This window comes from Dendrobates tinctorius, unplaced genomic scaffold (genome assembly GCF_039654945.1).
Source record: "Dendrobates tinctorius isolate UK_male_01 unplaced genomic scaffold, ASM3965494v1 ptg000004l, whole genome shotgun sequence".
Classification (NCBI taxonomy): Eukaryota; Metazoa; Chordata; class Amphibia; order Anura; family Dendrobatidae; genus Dendrobates; species Dendrobates tinctorius.
The window spans coordinates 714,496-735,317 of NW_027361672.1; the positions used below are offsets into that span (position 1 = coordinate 714,496).

Here is a 20,822-nt window from a genome sequence, read left to right on the forward strand (position 1 = left end):
AACATGACAATGCATGTAGTTTACTTAGCAAAATCCTGCTGAGGGGTTCGCTTTAAGGGCATACAAATTTATGGTTTTGAATTGTCCAAAATTCTCAACTTTTTTTTGTGTAAAATTTTTGATATTTTCATAAACACGTATTATAGAAACCAAACTTTACCACAAAGGCCCCCTTCACACGGCTGTTTCATGTCCATATGTCCATTTTTAAGGACTTAAAATACGGACACACACACATCCATTCTATTCAGTGGTGATCCATGTGAAAAACCCGCAGACATGATTTTTTTTTTTGTACAGTCTAAAATGTGTGCTACACACTGATAACACACGGATGGCATCCACTAGTCATCAGTGTAACATGTATCAGTGCCTGGAAAAAGCAGTACAATTAGTTCTGTTCATTCCAAGGCGCCTGGTGCTGAATGCAGTTCTCATCATTCGTCGCCTGGCTCCCTGCGCTCAGCAAGACCAGGCGACAATGATGGGAGTTGTATTCAGCACTCGCTGTGTAGTACATCGTCTATTAAATAAATAATTTCTAAAAAAAATGGCATGGGCTCCAATGTAATTTTCATAACCAGCAGAGGGAAAGCCGGCCGCTGGGGGCTTATGTTAATAAAAGGGGCCAATATCCCAAAGATTCCCAGGCTGTTGCTAATGGCTCATGGCTGTTTGGTTAGCCTTTACTGGCTAGTTTACGGGGTCCCCCTATAATGGAGACACAGCCATTACTAACCCCATAGTCAAATATAATAAAGACACAGGAAAGTCCTGTAATTGAAATACACGCCCACCCTCTCTTCCCATTTATTACTGAAAAATTAAAAATAATAAAACATATCCCTCACCTGTCCAACAATCCATTTGTCCCACGAAGAGCCCAACTCTGCTTTATCTGGACTGCATGGTGAGTGGTAGCATGATGCGACCGCTCAGCCGTGAATCGAGGAGACACTCAATGGACCGTCACTTCCAAGTGGAAATCGGGTGTGTACAGGTGCTTACGAACAGCAGCCATCTCCATATATAACTAACAAAATAAGGTAGCTCTATAGCATGAGAACATGAAATATATGAAACTTGAATTGCATTACTGCTCTAGAAAATTGGAAAAATTGAGACTACTTAGCGCATAAATTGGCCAATTCATGTGTACAAAAGACTGACAATTCTATGTTTGCTCTCTAACCGAGCACTCCGCTCTTCAACATGTGGTGGTTTCAATTACAGCAGGATCCTACCTACCCATTAATACAGGCTTCTGAGAGAGGTATCCATATTTACCCAGGAATTCAGACTTCAGCCTAAGAGAGGTAGTCACACTAGACGCGTAGGGTCCTAGCAGCGTGAGACCACCTTGTCGTTGGTTACTGGGCATGCATGACGTGGCCAAATTATGTGCTAAACGTCTCAATTTTTTCTTATTATTCAGAGAGGGTATTGCTACTCATATTTCATATATTCCCTGTCTACATGCTTTAGCATGACAGTGCAACTTTTCGTTGTATATTATAGTGTGTGTGTATATATATATATATATATATATATATATATATATATATATATATATATATATATATATATATTATATATATATATTTATTTTCATATTATATTATATTGTGGGCGGCACGGTGGCTCAGTGGTTAGCGCTGCAGCTGGGGTCCTGGGTTCGAATCCCACCAAGGACAACATCTGCAAGGAGTTTGTATGTTCTCCCCGTGTTTGCGTGGGTTTCCTCCGGGCACTCCGGTTTCCTCCCACATACTAAAGACATACTAATAGGGAATTTAGATTGTGAGCCCCATCGGGGACAGTGATGATGATGTGTGCAAAATGTAAAGCGCTGCGGAATATGTTAGCGCTATATAAAAATAAAGATTATTATTATTGCCGCAAATAGCCAGAATGTAGAGAATGTGAACACTGAAGTCTGTCCAAAGGTGTAAAAGCGGTGCTTGGGTTGTCCACTTTAGTCTGATGTGAAGGATTCCTTTATCTTAGGCCTGTTTCACACTTCAGTTTTTTGTGTCAGTTAAAATCCACCAAAATGGCGGAAATCGGATCCGTTGCTAAACTGACGTGAACGGATGCCACCGGACCGTTTTTTTGACGGATCCTATGAATTAAGAATTTTAAAGGAACCGTAGCCCAGAGAGAGAGAGAGAGAGAGAGAGAGAGAGAGAGAGAGAGAGAGAGAGAGAGAGAGAGAGAGAGAGAGAGAGAGAGAGAGAGATTTTTCCAGCCGCCAGAACAGACTTTAGGGTTAAATTTCAGGCTGAGTGAAGTCTTTCGGGCATGCGCAGTGTGAAGTGCGGATCCTGCCACCCGAAAAAACGTTACATGCTCCGTTCGGGCATGTCGGCGGACGTCAAAATTTTGGCGGATCCGCAAAAAAACGGATCCAACGGATGGCCATCCGTCAAGATCCGCCGGTAATGCAACTCAATGGGAAAAAAAATGATCCGCCAAGTAAAATAGCGGATCTGTTTTTTTTTTGCAAAACGGCGGATCTTGACTGATGGACAAAAACTGAAGTGTGAAACGGGCCTTACATGTAATATCTTATTTTTAACAATAATTTGGCTTTTAAATGCAGAGCTGTAGGCATGCAAGATTTTTTTCTTATTTCAATACTAAATTAAACATGATTCATTGTCCGAACCATCCAATCAAAAGTTTGGTACTCAAGAAGTTTTAAAGTCACAGCAGAAACCAGTTACTTGGAAGTGTTTACATGCTGCGTTTCTCAAAAGTGATAATTCTGCATGTTATTACTTCTGCTGTTTAAAGGGAACCTGTCAGCAGGATTGTTCTGAGTGACCTACAGACACTGTCAGGTCGGCGCCGTTATACTGAATAAATGATATCTTTTTCAGTTTTCATTTAATAAGATTCTCGTGCTTCGGAGCGGCCTGTGGAGGGGGGGCCTTTATGTGGTGCTCTGCTGACATATACATCTGTATGGCTTATGACAGGTCCCTAATACCTATTTTACATACTGAATATAATGTTTTGAAAAAAAAAAAAAAATCACATTCAGCAGGCAGGCGGTGGTGCTTGTGCTGTAGCATGTTTGCATCTATCATGTCCATGTAATTATTTTATTTGGTGATATACATGTATTCAGAAAAAAACTATTCTTTCAAAATGGCGCCTCCTGCGCAGTAGCATCTATCGGATTGCCGACCCCTAGCCCCTGCACAGGATTTGTTATAGGTAATATTAGCCTTATTTTTCATCCTATATGTTACTACTTGTTATCTATCAGGCTGCACATATGATGGTACCCATTGTTATATTTGGGCCAGTGGCCTATGGGCACTATATCCATCATTATTTATATGTACCATTTGGTTATTCTCTGGTCTATGATGAGGTGTATGGGGCCAATTTGTGATATTAGGGGTTCAGGCGTCCTGGTGTTTTTATGGCATTTTTGTGCCTAATGTTTGTACTCACTGACACTGTTTCTTTGTATACCTGTTCAATAAAGATTTACTTTTTTTTTTTTTTTTTTTGAGATTGATGGACTTTTTGGTCGTATCTGTGGTCCTCACAGATCACCTTTTGTCTTGTTGATACAACTTTTTTCGACTAGTCCATATTTAGTCCTTTAATTGCAGCAAGTACTTTTTTTCATTATGAATTTCATTTTTATCAATATTTTGTTGACATTGCTGCTTCTTCACATTGGCTTCGGCTAGCATTTTATATGTCAGTCTTAAACGGAAGCCCCCGAACTAAGATGCATTTTTTTTTCACTGAGTTGTTGTGACATGCCAGATTTACTAAAAGGTTGAGAAACTTCTTGTCCAATTTTTATAAAGCTTAAGCGTTTTCCGAGAGCGTAATTAAAGTAACTAAAGGAAATGGCATAAAATGCCAAAATAACCTCTACTCTAGATAAATCTGCCCCAGCTCTGGTGGTCTGCGTTGTCTTTGTTTACCTTGCTGTAACGATTATGTGCTTGTATTCCCATGTGACTTCTACCGCCAATGACTGGGCTACTGTCACACGTTCGGTATTTGTTGAGTTTTTTACTTCAATTTTTAAGCCAAAACCAGGAGTGGGTGAAAAATCCTGAAGTGGTGACGTGTTGCTATTATACTTTTCCTCTGAGTGTTCCTCTTCTGGTTTTGGCTTACACATACTGAGGTAAAATACTGACCAAATACTGAGTGTGCATTTGGCCTTAGAAGACCGAGACTGCTGATGCAAGTGATTGACCATCAGAATGTCGGCAGATTTATCAGGTGAGTACAAGTTGGTATAAGCTATTTAGTCAATTTTCCTTCCATTCTTGGAAAACCCCTTTAGGAAACCTGCTGCTTATATTGTACACACGTAGCTTTAAGTACATTATTGGAATAATTCTAGATTTCTACTTTATATTTTAGGTGATGATACTTGAAGCAAGAGACCGAATTGGCGGTAGAGTTTGGGATGACAGATCATTTAAGGGCGTCACCGTTGGGAAAGGAGCTCAGATTGTGAATGGTTGCATCAACAACCCCATTGCAATAATGTGTGAGCAAGTGGGTTTCTGTGGTGAATGTCTTTGATACTTAATTGTTAGCATGAAGGAAAAAATAAAAATTTGTAAGCAAAAACAAAAAATGTAAAAGAGAATACAATAACCTAATATAAAATTTTGTGTTTTAGAGGATGAAACAGACTCCACAACACTTACTCTATGTAACTGGCACAGGTTTAGGTAGAAAACCATAAAAAAAAGGAGCTGGGATATTTAGTGAGTAGGATTACATTGAGATGAACACCTCTCTTGTCCCAGAGGTGAATGATCAAGGGCCTAAAGGTTGATGAAGGCATCTGTATATATTTGGTTTCATAACCGAATTCCCACCTAGTTGAAGTTATTAACTGAGTCATACCATGTTCCCACAGTAGAAACTACTCTGAGCAAAATCCTCCTCAAAGAATTTTACCATGACCAATAGTTCACCCCAATTCTAAATATTCTGTATTGAGAACAGGTATCCCTTATGTGTTCAAATTCTGGGCAAGAACTATGGTTTTAGTATGCTTTCACCTTGCTTTGTGTCCCTGTTGGGGGCATACGTCCGAAATCCCCCTCAAAACGGGATCCGTTGACAGGTCCAATAGACTGCAATGGTGACGGCAGAGCGATTGTGTGCTCTGCTTTGCCTTTTTTTGGGGAGTATATGCCTAAAAGTGATTGGGATTATAAAAACATTTCCCATAACCCAAAGTCCTTGTGAAACATATGCTGTAACCAAGTGCAAAAATTGTTCCGTTACACAAGACTTATGTAAAACCACACCTAAAATGGAAATTTATTTTGAAATTTTTTTTGTAAGCCTTGCAAGATATTTCTAATTTTATTTTCTCTTCACCGTTAAATATTGGTTTCATTTTGGTTTGCAAGGATATTTAAAAGGGCTGTCCAGGACTTTTATACGGATAGCCTATCCTTTAGGTCCGACATGTAGAAACCCAACTGATTAAATGTCTCACTGCGACCAAATATACACAGAGTATAGAGACAGAACTCCTCTTTGTTTACTGTGAAGTGGCCGTTTGTGGGCAGGTAGGTTTTGATGATTGTGTGTCTGACCTCTGACGAATCTGCCAACTTGCCCAGTGAAGAAGCCACACGTGCCCAAGCCAAAAACTTGACATGTCAACGTTCTTCTATTTACTTTTTAAAGGGCTTTTCCAGTTTCAGAAAAACTGTCCCTGTAGTTTGCTTCCAAAAAACCTAAAACACAAACCTTTGTGTTTTACTCATTCCTACCGGGTCTAGCGCTGAGTTTCCACTGCTGCTTCTGGTGTGTCTATTATTGTCTGCTGCACTGATGTCAAGTCAACAGCGGTTCAGCAAATTGGGGAGCTCAGCAGCTCGACTCCAGAGTAGACAGCATAAGTGGCTCAGCGCCACTAAGCTCTCTGACTGCAGCACTGTTGACATGACCTGCAAATAGTAACAGACACTGGGAGCAGTGGCAGAGACTCAGCGCTGGACCAGGGGATCCTGAGTAAGAACAACTAGTTTCTTTTAAAAGAAACTGCTCATGGGAACTGGGTCTGCTCCAGAACCTACTTAAAAAGTGTTTTAAAAAATGGTAAAAAGAATGTACACCCTGCAATATGAAAACGAATTGTTGTGCATAGTCTGTGTTTTTCAGTTTCTTTTAACTGCTTCAGAATGTGATTTTATTTTTTTTATTCATTAGCAAAGCATAACAGAGAAAATTTGATGTTGATTTAACCATTACTTGTATGCTATCTTTTTGCTGTTGGTTCTTTTTCTGATCTCATTCATTATTTTTATATTTGTATAATAACAGACTGGGATTAAAATGCGGAAACTTCGAGAAAAGTGTGATTTAGTTCAGGAAGGAGGAAGGTTAACTGATTCAGCTATCGACAAGCGCATGGATTTTCATTTTAATGCCATCCTGGATGTTGTTTCAGAATGGAGGAAAGACAAGAGTCAGCATCAAGATGTCCCACTTGGAGGTATCGCATACATACATACAGGGGCGGACTCTGACAGCTTGGGGCCCCTGTGCAGAAATGTGTCTGGGCCCCTCTCCTTCTATGGCGACGTGTGTGTGTGTGTGTGTGTGTGTGTGTATGTATATGTATATGTGTATATATATATATATATATATATATATATATATATATATATATATATATATATATATATATAATTTCCAAATATACCTAAACATATATATATTACATAGTCTCCTTTATTATGTATATTGCCGTCCCTTATTATACAGTGCCCTTATGTACGGCACCATCTCTTACATGTTGGATTATATAGAGCCCCGTTTTTTTATTACATACCGTTCTGTTTTGTTGGCTGTATAATGCAATGATAGCTGATGGAGCATTGGAAAGCTTCTTTTCTAATGGAGGAGCTGATGGTCTGGTAGTCTGGTCACCGGCTCCTCCATCAGCAGTCATTTTATAGCTAATAAGAGGGGGGACTATGTAATCAAAGAGGGCGCTGTGAATAACAAAAATAACCCCACCACCCCCATTATTGTCCTTTCCACCGCCTCCATCATTGCTTTCTCCCCCATCATTGCCCTTTCCACCACCTCCATCATTGCCTTTTCCCTCAACACCCCCATCATTGCCCTTTCCACCGCCTCCATCATTGTTTTCTCCCCCCACCCCCATAATTGTACTTTCCACTGCCACCATCATTGCCTTCACCACCACCCCCATCATTGCCCATTCCACCACCTCCATCATTTCCTCCTCCCCCACCACCTCCATCATTGTCCTTTTAACTGCCACCATCATTGATTTTTTTCGCCCACCACCCCATCATTGCCCTCAGTCACCCCCATCACTTCCCTCTCCTCATCACTGCCCTCTCCTTCACCTGCTGACTGTGTGAGAGACAGGAAGCGTGGGCATTGAGCGGGATGGATCGCTGCAGCTCTGCTCCGCTGCCACTTTCTCTTGCAGGCAGCGGAGCTGCAGGGATCTCTCCCTGCCCGCCGCATGTGATGGCAATCTTGCCAGGGACCCCCAGAGCCTCTGGGCCGTATAATCAGGCCAGATTGCCCGCATTATTAGCCGTCCTGCAGGGGCCCCCTCCACCTCCAGGTCCCGGTGCAGCCGCAACAGCTGCACATGCGGTATGTCCGCCCCTGCATACATACGTACACAGAGCATGTTTGTTTGTGTATTTGTTTTATTTAACATGCTAGAAAACAAACATTTTAATCAATTAAGTCGTTGCATGTACAAAATAGATGTTATATTATTACAGCCTGGAAGAACATATACATTGATAAAAATAAACATTTGATACACTGCCGATTTTTCAAGTTTTCCCACCCACAAAGAATGGAGAGGTCTGTAATTTTTATCGTAGGTACACTTCACCTGTGAGAGACAGAACCTAAAAAAAATCCAGAAAATCACATTGCATGATTTTTACGTAATTGCATTTTATTGCATTAAATGAGTATTTGATACATTAGAAAAACAGGACTTAATATTTTGTACAGAAATCTTGGTTTGCAATTACAGAGGTCAGACGTTTCCTGTAGTTCTTGACTAAGTTTGCAGACACTGCAGCAGGGATTTGGGCCATTCCTCCATACAGGTCTTCTCCAGATCCAGGTTTCAGGGATGTTGCTGGGCAACATTGAGTTTCAGCTCCCTGCCAAAGATTTTCTATTGGGTTCAGGTCTGGAGATTGGCTAGGCCACTCTAGGACCTTGAAATGCTTCTTATGGAGCCACTCCTTAGTTGCAATGGCTGCGTGTTTTGGGTCATAGTTGTGCTGGAAGACCCAGCCATAACCCATCTTCAATGCTGTTACTGAGGGAAGGAGGTTGTTGACCAAAATCTCGCAATACATGACCCTATCCATCCTCCCTTCAATTCGGTGCAGTCATCCTGTCTCCTTTGCAGAAAAGCACCCCCAAAGTATGAGGTTTCCCCCACCGTGCTTCACAGTTTGGATGGTGTTCTTGGGAATGAACTCCTCATCCTTCTTCCTCCAAACACGGCGAGTGGAGTTAATATAAAAAAAATGCTGGTTTGTTATCCGAAGCTTCCGGTGTAATGTGCAGGGCTTTAGTAAGTTTTCTGGCGTCCAGGAACAGACAGCGTGCCTTGGAAGACTTCCGGGGCATAGAAAGTGATACAAAATAACCGGTGCATGCGCTATACTAATTTTATGCTTTGCCCACAGTTGGGCAAAGCATACTGCGCACGCGCGGCGGCCCTTTTCAATGCGCACGCTCGGAAACCCTACGTGATCGCAGTAATAAGAAGAAACATTTGCGTTGGGCAAGAGAGGAGAGGGGGGGAGGAGAATAAGCCCCGCCCATTGGACTGGACCGCGGCGATTTGCATACATCGAAAAACAGATTAAAAAGGTATTTTTGCGTCAAAGGTGGGGGGTCAGGGGCTATGAAAGGTACTACTAGACTACTTATGGGACGCACAATTGGGTAATATCTTTACCTGATATCACAAAAAATGGGTGACAGATTCCCTTTAAGAATACCAATGAGGGGGCACTGAGCTCTGAGCAAGTCTTTGGGTGGTATCTGCATGTATCATTCTATTTTCACCTTTAATTGGCTGCATCTATATTTTCTCGCTATCCTTGCTGCTTATATACTTCTCTTGGAGAATTAATAAAATATATATGTAAGGCTCTGCTTTCTCCGTCACGGCTTCTGATATTAGTCTTGTAATAGCTGTATTTTTTCTGTTTTTACAGATAAGATAAAGGAGATCTACAAGACCTTTCTTCAGGAATCTGGAATCCAGTTTAAAGAAGTGGAGGAAAAAGTTTTACAGTTTCACCTCAGCAACCTAGAATATGCCTGTGGAACGAATCTGCACAATGCAAGTATCATAAGGGGGGACATAAATATGAGGCTTCATATAAAGGGTTTTTGGCCCGAATGCCATATTTTTCAATGTATTTATGGCAAAAATCTCTGCTTGTCTTGCATAGTGTAATGTTTCTCTTAAAAGGGTTGGAATGAAAGCGCACCGATCTAAATGTATAATTAGATATTAGGTGAATATAAGTGTCACTCACCTTTTTAAATCTTGATATCTTGCATATAGGTCACTTAGGACCATTAGGTGTATTTTAGTCACATATAACCACTTAAATTCGCTATATAATTATATTGTAATTTTATGATATTCATTAACATATTTTATATATTATCTGTTATAATCTAATTTCAATCATGTTTTTTTATATATTTATATAATGCATTTGCTTTTACTATCATTATGTCCTCTTGTAGATTTCTTACTTGTTTAGCAGTTCTATAGTGGGTTTGTTAGGAAGTTATTTTAGTGGTCCACACCCTATTTAGCATAATACTACTTCTTATAAAGCTATCCACAATTTTGGAACACTTATCACAATATACCTAAGGACAGGGTGGATAAAAATCAATTTTTTTAAAAAATCAATTAAATCGAATTTTTTTGATTTAAATTGGATTTTTTTGATTTAAATCGGATTTTTTTCAATAAACTGCTTTTTGAGGAAAATATTTTACCATCCAAAGGTTCTTCCATCATGAGATAAAGCTGAGTTGTTTAACTCCGTAGAATAAAGGCTGTATATGTGTAACATTCACAATGCCATGCTCTTCCAGAGGTTTCTGTAGGATTAGTGGGCAGTTTCTCTCCTATATTATCACAGACGCTCGCTTTACTTACGCAGTTCTCAAAACTGAATTTGACTCCGCAGAGGTCCCAGCCTCTTCTTCACGGCAAAAATGTTACAACATGAACAGAGTTGAGAAAAAGACCTTAATCCTATTGTTCTACAAACCTATGAATACAGAATCAACCCCTTCAGTGCCAAGTCCAAGAAGTTAGACAATATGTTTCTGATTGTTTGGAGTGGAATAGATCTGCACAACACAAGAAGAATGTGAATCTAAGTGTGAGGAGGAGGAAGGGCAAGCAGACAAGAAAATGAAAGTGAAACTTTGAGCACAATACTGCAGCATAGCCACAGACAGACAAGTCTGGATCTGTTTGTGTGTACAATCTGAGGTTTATTACATTCTTTCCTTATAATGGCTATGGCAGCAGGCCGTAAAAGAGACCCAGTTTGGGAATATTTTAATGAAGCTCCTTTCCTTCGCCTATCGGTAAGGCAGGCATGCGTGCAAAATGCAAACGATGCAACAAAGAGATGCAAGGCCTGGTGGCGCGAATGAGGCAACATCATGAGAAGTGCGGTGATGAAGATGACCAAAGAAACACTTCTGAACAGGCAGGATCTTCAGGTTGGTAAACATTTTTATTGAATCCTATTTCTAAAGACTGAACTGTCATGTGTGAGAAAAATTATATTTCTTATTATTACTGCATGTTACTGTCATTTGGTACAATTATGAAGAAAAAACAAATATTCCTTTTGGGGCAGGGGCAGTGATGTGTTGTGTACAATAAGCAGAAATTGTATAAACAATAAAATAACAGCATTGACTTTTTTTGTTTAAGGGAATTCATGGATTCTGGAAACTATCCACCTCCAAGATCACCATCATCCTGTTCTACAGTTTCAGAGTTATCCATCCAGGATAGTGCTTCATTAGCAGCAGCAGCATCATCATCAGACACCCACAGCCACATATCACCATCACCCAAAAGGAAGAAAAAACCTTTACCTCCTGGAACCACCATAGATAGGTTTGTGATAAGAACTAGCAGATTAGAAAAAGAGTTGATTGATGAAAAAATTGCCCAGTTTATTTATGCAACGAACTCTTCTTTCCGTTTGACTGAGAACCCACATTTCATTAATATGGTTCAGTCACTGAGACCAGGATACAGTCCACCCAGCAGAGCTGATGTTGCAGGGAAGCTGCTGGATCAAGTGTATGACAGAGAAATGGAGCAATGTGCAACAGCTCTGGAGGGTAAAATTGTTAACCTAAGTATTGATGGGTGGAGTAATGTCCACAATGATCCTATTGTATGTGCTTGTATAACAACAGAAGAAGGTAAAGTCTTCCTTGCACAAACAACTGATACGTCAGGAAATGCACACACAGCAGAATTCTTACAAGAAGTGGCAGTAAAAGCTATAACTACATGTGAACAAAAATTCAAATGTCTAGTACGTAGTTTGGTCACTGACAATGCTGCAAACGTATCCAAGATGAGAAGAGATTTAGAAGAGCAGGGAGGGAATACAAAGCTGCTAATAACATATGGTTGCAGTGCTCATTTGCTGCACCTCTTAGCCAAATACTTAAGTGTTCCAGAAATAAAGGCTAATGTTGTTGAAATTGCTAAATACTTCCGTAATAATCATTTTGCTGCAGCAGCTCTGAAAAGGATGGGTGGAACCAAGCTAACGCTCCCACAAGATGTTAGATGGAACTCTGTGGTGGACTGTTTTGAGCAGTATATCAAAAACTGGCCTATTCTGATGACACTTTGTGAAGAAAATCGAGATAAAATAGATGGCACTGTCACGGCCAAAATCCTCAACATTGGGCTTAAGAGAAATGTTGAACGTATGCTGAGCTTCCTGAAACCCATCTCTCAAGCTTTAAACAAAATACAGGAAAATAGCTGTTTTATTGCGGATGCTGTTGAAATTTGGAAGGAACTGAGTGAACACTTAAAAACAGAACTACACATGGACAGAATTAAATTACAAGCAGTAAACAAACGAATGGGACAAGCACTGACTCCAGCTCATTTTTTGGCAAATATTGTCAATATCCAATATCCGGGTCAAAACCTAAGTGCTGAGGAAGAGGAGTTAGCTATGACATGGGTATCCAGCAATCATCCATCTTTAATGCCAACTATAATAAACTTCAGAGCTAAGGGGGAACCATTCAAGAAATATATGTTTGCTGAAGATATTTTAAGGAAGGTCACACCAGTAAACTGGTGGAAGTCACTTAAGCGCTTGGATTTAGAGACTGTTCAAGTAATGATTTCACTTTTAACAGCAGTAGCTTCTTCTGCAGGCGTTGAAAGAATATTCTCTTCCTTTGGACTCATTCATTCTAAATTGAGAAATCGGTTGGGACCCAATAAAGCAGGAAAGCTTGTTTTTCTTTTCCGGATTATGAATAGGAACAAAGAAGAAGATGATGAAGATGACGACAAGTGAGCTACAGAGGACAGCAGGGACAGTAGTATTTAAGTTTTTCATGTGTCGGCTGGGCTGACAATCTAAGGTTCTTAAAATATATATATATATATATATATATATATATATATATATATATATATATATATATATATATATATATATATATATATACACTTTGTTTAGCCAAATTAGTTAACAAACATGGATGTTTGTTTAAGCAAATAACTTATGCTGTAATGTTGTTATTGTTTCAGTTGAATAAATCTATTTAAATTGTTATTAAGGTCAGGATTATTTTTCTCCTTCCTAAGTACAACAGAACAGTGGTGTCCAAATATGAATGATTAACCCATTAAACTGGGGAGAAATAAGTAATATAAAAAGTGATTCTAAAAATCTTCATCTACTTGCATGTTAAAGTAGCAAGAACTAGTTTAGGTAGAAACTTTGATTTAAATCACTGATTTAAATCAAGCCTTACTGACTAGTGATTTAAATCGTGATTTAAATCAGTTAGATTTAAATCAAATCCACCCTGCCTGAGGATGACATTTTATACTGTAGAAACGCGTTGTATGTGCATTTTCTAGAGGAAATATTAAAAACCTTTTTTGGATAATAAGAAGCCTTGGATCCTACACCTTTGGGAGCGCAAATAGCCTGGTATAAAATTTATTGGCTAGTGTAATGTTTGTAATAATGCTTTATCACTTTACTGGAGTTTAATTTTTCATTATGACTAATGCAATTTTCTCCGACTCAGTACGAGGTCTACCGCTAGTAATATATGGTGACTGTTGGATGGCCATACTTGTGTGGTTTCTAATTGGTGTACAGATATTTCTCCTTGGTATAGACATGTTTAAGTCTGGTAAGAGGAATAAAGGCCCCGTCGCTAGCGAGATCGCTGATTTTGTGACACATCAGCGATCTCGCCAGCGAGATCGCTGTGTGTGACGGGAATTAGCGACCGGCCCCCCCTGCCGGGTATCGCTGATCGTGCTCAATCGGCCTGGGCCGTTTTTCGATCGCTGGTCTCCCGCTGGCCAGCACGCATTGCTGCGTGTGGCAGCGAGAGACCAGCGATCAGCGACACTGGTTTCTAATGTAAACATCGGGTATCCAGGAGCCGCGCGGCTCTTAGATACCCGATGTTTACATTAGAAACCAGCGTCCAGCGTCGCTGGTCCTGATCGCTCGAGGGGCTGTCTTGTGACAGCTCACCAGCGATCAGCCTAGCGATGTCCCAGCGATCCCATCATTTCAGATCGTTGGTGGGATCGCTGGGACATCGTTATGTGTAACGGGGGCTTAAGGCTCTATTTATATGCTCATTGCTTTCTGTTTTTGTTTGCTGTCGATAGGTATCTGCTCGGTCTTGGGATCACAATGAATTCTTTGCTCAGTTTGCTGGAGATCACACAATGTTGACTTCCGGTTATTCAATAATCACTGACAAAATGGCAGAAGGACTAAATATTCACTTCAAGTCACCTGTAAGTGTGAAGATAACTTGCCGCAAAATTGTTTGCGGTTATTTTGCTTTTCCATTGTTGACCACTGAAAAGAATAAGTGAATAGGAGATACATTTCTGTACCCAACAGTGGACAAAAAGCTTCATACACTGCTTACACATGGCCATTGCCTGAGCAGATATCCACTGATGGTGAGGGTGCTGCATGTGAGACCCTCACTGGTCTTGTACTGATGACCCTTCTTATGAATAGGTTATTGATTGTTTAGTCCTAAAGTTGAGCAAAAATATTCTGTCTACTTTTGTCCTGCAACCATTCCTGTCCTCCGTGGCAGCCCAATCCAAAGCAAGCACTTACTAAGACCCGCAATGTTGTGACATCACGTGAGACCTAGTCACTAGTCCTCTCGCAGCAAATTGACATGCATTGCACTTCAAGGTCATGATGTTAGTCTAGTATGTTCAAGAGGTTCCAGAATGGCTGGTGCAGAAGTAAAGATTGCTCCATTTACCTCGGCGGATCGGACTGAATGCTGGTTCAGGGCAGCTAGAATATTTTTTTTTCTCAACACTATGTAGTCCTGAAAACTGCTTGTGAACATCTTTTCAGGGAAACAGCTAGGAAGCTACCAAGAATCCAGTGTTGATATTTTCAAACTGGCCACGCCAATTATGAATTTGGGGATATTAAGTAAAACAAAAATTAGTCTTTGAGCTGATGATTCCATAAGTTTGCACGTTCTTGCTGATAATCCACTGCATATCATGCTTATGCTTTCTCTGACACAGGTGAAAAGTATCAATTACAGAGGACCAGAAATCTCTTTAACAACAGCAGATGGAAAATTATACACCGCACAAAAGGTATATTTTGCTTGCAAGAATTTCTCATTTGTGGTCTAAGAAGATCCCTATATAATTACAGGTCTGGGACATCTTTTCTTGGAACAATGTGTTGTTGTGTTAATGCTCTTATTCCGTCTAGAAATATATTAAGAAACTGACAACTGGGTTTTGCTGGTTGGTGTGTGGGAGTGTCTTTACATTGTTAAATCGGTGCTGCCAGTGCAAGAATCTGTAGGCACACACACTAACTTTCCATAGATAGTAGCATTGTGCTGTTGTCAATTTACAATATATTTATATTGGGAAATCCCAGATTGGAATGACACCTTTCAGAGTTTTAAGAAAAAATATGCCATGATTTTGTGGCCAAAGTAGTATTTACTACATAGCTGATATCAGTGCAGCTGATCGGGGCTTTCTTTTTTTGAACAGCTTAACTCTTTATTAAGGAATTGTCTTAGTATTTTCCTAATAATTACTGCTTCCTTTACCATGACACTCCGATCCACTTCGCTTCACATAGTATCAATAAAAAGTGGGAACCATTTACAGCGGTCTTTATTTATGGAAAAAAAAAGAGGTGCAGAGAGCCTAGATCAATATTAACATCGGGACACCAATTCCTCCCATTCCATGAAATACAACCTATTGATGCAGGAAAACTGATGATGGGGGCATGTCAGTTAGGCTAGTTTCACACTTGCTTTTTTTTGCAGCGCGTTTTTCCCGCAAAAAAACGCATTAAAAAAACGCATACAAATGCATACAAATGCTGCGTTTTTTTCAAGCATTTTTATGCGCATGCAGGAAAAAAACGCAGCGTTTTTGCGCGTTTGTATGCGTTTTTTGTGCGTTTGCGTTTTTTTACAGATTTTGGAAAAACCCCACAAAAATGAACAAACAACCATTCAACAACACACAAGACCAATGGGACTTCATTGTGGGTGTGGTATGTTAATATATAGACCCTGTCTACAGTATTCTTCACATTTGCTTGATTCTTCTCGTGACCATGGATCTGCGCTGGAAGAGTTTTCACTTCAACTTGGATTTGGACATAGCGATGGCTCAGGCGTATGCAGTTGCTTGCCATGAACAAAGGAAGAGAGAGAGGCAGCGAAGACGGCGGCGTATGTGGATACATCCGATTGTTGAACTCCGGGAGAGCCGTGGGGCATACCACACCCTCTACAGCGAGCTACAGGCAAACCCGGAGAAATTTACAGATTATATCAGGATGTCCCACGAAAGTTTCATGGATTTGCTTGCTCGTGTCCAACAATCCATCCGGAGACAGGACACACAGCTCCGTCGTGCGATTCCTCCTGAGGAACGGCTACTGGTGACATTACGGTATGTTTTAAAAACCAAGGGGTGCGGTCTGATGTTTTTTTTTTAAATTTAGTATTCAAAACCTTGGGTAATTAGTTTTCGTGAATGTACTAATATTTTATTTTATAGTTTTTTAAAGTAATATACATAAATATTAATTTTACTTCTTTGTCTGTTCACAGATTCCTGGCGACTGGAGAAACCCTATCTTCACTACACTTCCAGTACCGTATTGGAATCTCTACCTTGTCTGGAATTGTTGCTGACACCTGCCGGGCTCTCTGGAATGTTCTTTGCCCAGAATTTATGCCCCTGCCCACCGCTGAAAAGTGGATGGAAATTGCTGACAAATTCTGGACAGTATGCAATTTTCCCAACTGTTTGGGAGCTGTTGATGGTAAACGCATACGGATCATCAAACCCCAAAGAACGGGATCTGAGTACTATAATTACAAAAAGTACTTTTCAATAGTACTCATTGCGATTGCGGATGCCGGATGTATGTTTGTAGCAGTGGACATTGGAGCATTTGGCCGTGGTAATGACTCACAGGCTTTTAAAAACTCAGACATGGGCCGGAGGTTGTATGGCAACCAATTTAATTTCCCTATGCCACGGCCTCTTCCTCACACCGAAGCTCCGCCACTGCCCTTTGTAATGGTTGGCGATGAGGCTTTTCAAATGTGCGCAAACTTACTGAAACCCTACTCCAGCCGGGACTTGGACCACACCAAAAAAATATTTAATTACAGGCTGACCAGGGCCAGAAGAACTGTCGAGTGTGCTTTTGGGATTCTTGTTTCCAGATGGCGAATTCTGGGCACGGCCATTAATCTTAAACTTGAAACAGTCGATGAGGTGGTGAAGGCCTGTGTGGTTCTACATAACTTTGTGATGGCTAAAGAGCACCCGACCTTTGAACTGGACGATGATGCTCCTAACCCATTGCCTGAATTCACTCAGCACACTCTCAGGTCATCCGTTGAAGTTGGCCAAATGAGGGACCAATTTGCGGCCTACTTTATTTCTGATGTAGGACGGGTGCACTGGCAAGATGAAATGGTGTAATGTTTTTGTTTGTTTATGGTAATAAAAAACCTTATTTGATACCATTACTGAGTGCACTATATTTTTTAAACTCCAATTAAATAAAAAAGTTCCCATGTATAACTGAATTTTTTGATGTTCACACACCTGGGCAGGTAAATACACATATGAGTTAAAATGCAGCATTGCTAGTCTGCGTGAAATATATTGGAACGAGCAAAGCTGCAGGCCATGAATCAGGAAACCATTTTTTTTCAAGAGAAAATTGTGCAACTAGTTGAAAACAAAGTATGTGATTTTCTCAAAACACAACCCTCAAAACCCAACCCCAATGAAAGTCCATGGGGAATACAAGTCAGCATTGAGTGGATGAATGTAATCTGCTCCATTCCAACTTACAAGTTATTACACTAGGCCTTGGAATGACTATACTAGGCCGTGGTATTTCAAATATGAGTATAGTAGGCCTTGGGCCTACTAGTATAGTCATATGTGAAATACCACGGCCTAGTATAGTCATAACAAGGCCTACTCGATTTTTGCCAACTAGGATCTTGTTTCACGAAAAACAAACGGGTGAAACTTGACAAGTTTCAACAGTTTGTTTTTCATGAAACCAGATTCTAGTTGGTAAAAATAGTTATTACACTAGGCCTTGTAATGACTACACTAGGCCGTGGTATTTCAAATATGAGTATAGTAGGCCTTGGGGCTTGTATAGTAATATGTGAAATACCACGGCCTAGTATAGTCATACCAAGGCCTACTGTAATAACTCTATTTTTAACAACTAGCATCTTGTTTCACAAAAAACAAACTGGTGAAACTAGAAAGAAACTTATTTTTAAGACAAGTTTCAACAGTTTGTTTTTCATGAAACCAGATCCAAGTTGGTAAAACTCGAGTTATTACACTAGGCCTTGGTATGACTATACTAGTCCGTGTTATTTCACATATGACTATACTAGGCCTTGGGTTGGTTTTTAACATGTATTTACCCATCAGTGTGTGTGAGCGGCGCAAACAACATTAATGAAACTTAGTAATGGTGAACCACAAATGTAAATTTATTTTTTATCACAAAAATAAACCAAAAAATTATTTTTTCCGGCGTTTGGGGGCAGATGGTTTCAATTTGGGGGTGTGCAGGGAATATGCAACACTTGCAGTTGAAGACGGTGTTTGAGGGGAAGGGGCAACAAAACTTGTGGGGGAAGGTAGTCCAGTTAAGGGAATTAAACTAGGAACACTTGGAGGAGAGGAAATCTGTTCAGGTACATTAGTTGTAATGGCATGTCGCCGTAGGCTTGTGTGCCTGGACCGACTTTGGCCCAATGCCCGCCTTGATATATTTCGCCTTGAACTAGGGGCAAATATTGAATGTAGGTCCCCCGTCTGCTGGTATGGCTGCTGCTGGTATGGCTGCTGCTGCTGCTGAGGTGGCTGCTGCTGAGGTGGCTGCGGCTGCTGCTGAGGTGGCTGCTGCTGCTGCTGAGGTGGCTGCTGCTGAGGTGGCTGCTGCTGCTGCTGAGGTGGCTGCTGCTGCTGCTGAGGTGGCTGCTGCTGCTGCTGAGGTGGCTGCTGCTGCTGCTGAGGTGGTTGCTGCTGCTGCTGAGGTGGTTGCTGCTGCTGCTGAGGTGGTTGCTGCTGAGGTGGTTGCTGCTGCTGCTGAGGTGGTTGCTGCTGCTGCTGAGGTGGTTGCTGCTGCTGCTGAGGTGGTTGCTGCTGCTGAGGTTGCTGCTGCTGCTGAGGTGGCTGCTGCTGAGGTGGCTGCTGCTGCTGAGGTGGCTGCTGCTGCTGCTCTTCGTTGTCAGTGCTCGTCCTTGCAGGAGGACTGGTGGCGGCAGTGATGGTCCAGGTTTGCAGAGTGGTGGTGGCAGGGCTACTACATGTTGTTGTAGCGGCAGGGCTGTTCCATGTTTGCCTAGTGGTGGCTGAGCTCCACGCATGCATGGGAGTGGCGGTGGTGCTCCAGACAGGAGCAGCGCTTGCCATGGTGGTGTCGGTGAAGTGACCAGCTGCACTCAGACTTGTGGTGGTGTAACGGTGGGTGTCCTGGCTTTGAATAGAGGTGTCCGTGCAGTGGTATGCAGCACAAGTCGGTAGTGAGGTGAAGCGAGTCAATGGTGGCACAGGTGGAAAGGACACCACTGACTGCTGACCGTACCGATTATGCTGCATAGCCTGCAAGAAAGCATTGTTGCAGGCCTGCAGCACATTCAGCTGTTGATCAGGACTAAGGTGTTCCGCCATGCCCTTTTCAATCTTACTAAAAAAATGGTGTGCTGGTCTGTTGAGGTCGGCCTCCAGACGGTCAAGGCGCTGTTCTACAGAATTGAAGCGGTGTTCAAAGTGGTTAAAACCACGTTCCATGAGTGCAAAACCGCTTTCAACTCTGTCGGACAGTGACTTGAGGCTGGAATTAAATGTCTCGCTCAAATGCATAAACTCGGGCAAGACATTCCTGTCCAAGGCCCTCTGCCGCTGGCGGGTAGTGCCCGCATAACCAGTGGCAGAGACCTGGGACAGGGGAACACCTGATGGCCCAGCTTCCTGGTCACCAGCTGTGTGTGTGGTTGACCTGCAAGGTGCTTCCTGGCTGTCGGATGGCTGGGACGGGTCAGAGGACGTCCGAGGAAGGACCGCTCCAGGGCCAGGTTGCAGTGTGCTGCTCCAGGTGCTGTGGAAGAAAGGAAAATCATTACTACCATGCCTTTACAAGAAGCATCAGCTGTGGATTAGAAAAACACAGATTAATAAAAATAAAAACCCAAAATTTATAATACTTACGATCTTGTGGCAAGGACCGGTCTTAGGAACTGCAACGCGTGATAGTGACGGTATCTAGTTCTGGTCCTTGACGCAGATCCACTGCGAACCTGGCCCTCAGCACGAACATCACTTTTGAAGCGGTCCTTGATCGAACGCCAACGTGTTCGGACTTTGTCCACTGTTGTTAAAAAAAAAACAGTGCCGTCAAGGACAACAGTCACTGCGGCACAATGTAGCAATACAATACTCAAAGCAGTCACTGTAGACCCCGATGACACTGTTGGGTTTCCTGCTAGAATACGCCTAGCACGAAACCCAACAGTGCCGTCAAGGACAACAGTCACTGCGGCACAATGTAGCAATACAATACTCAAAGCAGTCACTGTAGACCCCGATGACACTGTTGGGTTTCCTGCTAGAATACACCTAGCACGAAACCCAACAGTGCCGTCAAGGACAACAGTCACTGCGGCACAATGTAGCAATACAATACTCAAAGCAGTCACTGTAGACCCCGATGACACTGTTGGGTTTCCTGCTAGAATATGCCTAGCACGAAACCCAACAGTGCCGTCAAGGACAACAGTCACTGCGGCACAATACAGAGCAGGGAAATACTCACTAAACGCCTTTTTGGAGGATGCTGTGGCGCTGTCCCAGCCATCCATCAACGCTGCGTCCACCTCATTCCATAGCCGCCGGGTCACCACAATGT

At 41.7% G+C, this 20,822-nt stretch overlaps 2 protein-coding genes across 3 annotated transcripts in view; both read left to right on the top strand.

Annotated features, from left to right (window-relative positions):
* Positions 1-20,822, top strand: part of KDM1B (lysine demethylase 1B) — a 132,340-nt gene that overhangs the window by 65,144 nt on the left and 46,374 nt on the right. Inside the window, exons 11-15 of one of the 2 annotated variants that reach the window (XM_073566100.1) lie at positions 4,405-4,542; positions 6,337-6,508; positions 9,258-9,385; positions 14,000-14,131; positions 14,900-14,974. In XM_073566100.1, the coding sequence (XP_073422201.1) occupies positions 4,405-4,542; positions 6,337-6,508; positions 9,258-9,385; positions 14,000-14,131; positions 14,900-14,974 (645 nt within the window). The remainder of the gene's footprint in view (positions 1-4,404; positions 4,543-6,336; positions 6,509-9,257; positions 9,386-13,999; positions 14,132-14,899; positions 14,975-20,822) is intronic. The other variant, XM_073566101.1, reaches the window with a different exon arrangement.
* Positions 9,736-12,714, top strand: LOC141081417 (uncharacterized). Its single transcript, XM_073566099.1, has 2 exons — positions 9,736-10,803; positions 11,021-12,714. Exon 2 carries the CDS (start codon positions 11,028-11,030, stop codon positions 12,651-12,653), a length of 1,626 nt encoding a protein of 541 aa, XP_073422200.1. The 5' UTR covers positions 9,736-10,803; positions 11,021-11,027; the 3' UTR covers positions 12,654-12,714.

Coding starts and splice junctions, on each gene's coding strand:
- LOC141081417 (XM_073566099.1), top strand. CDS start 11,028: ATGGATTCTGGAAACTATCCACCTCCAAGATCACCATCATCCTGTTCT.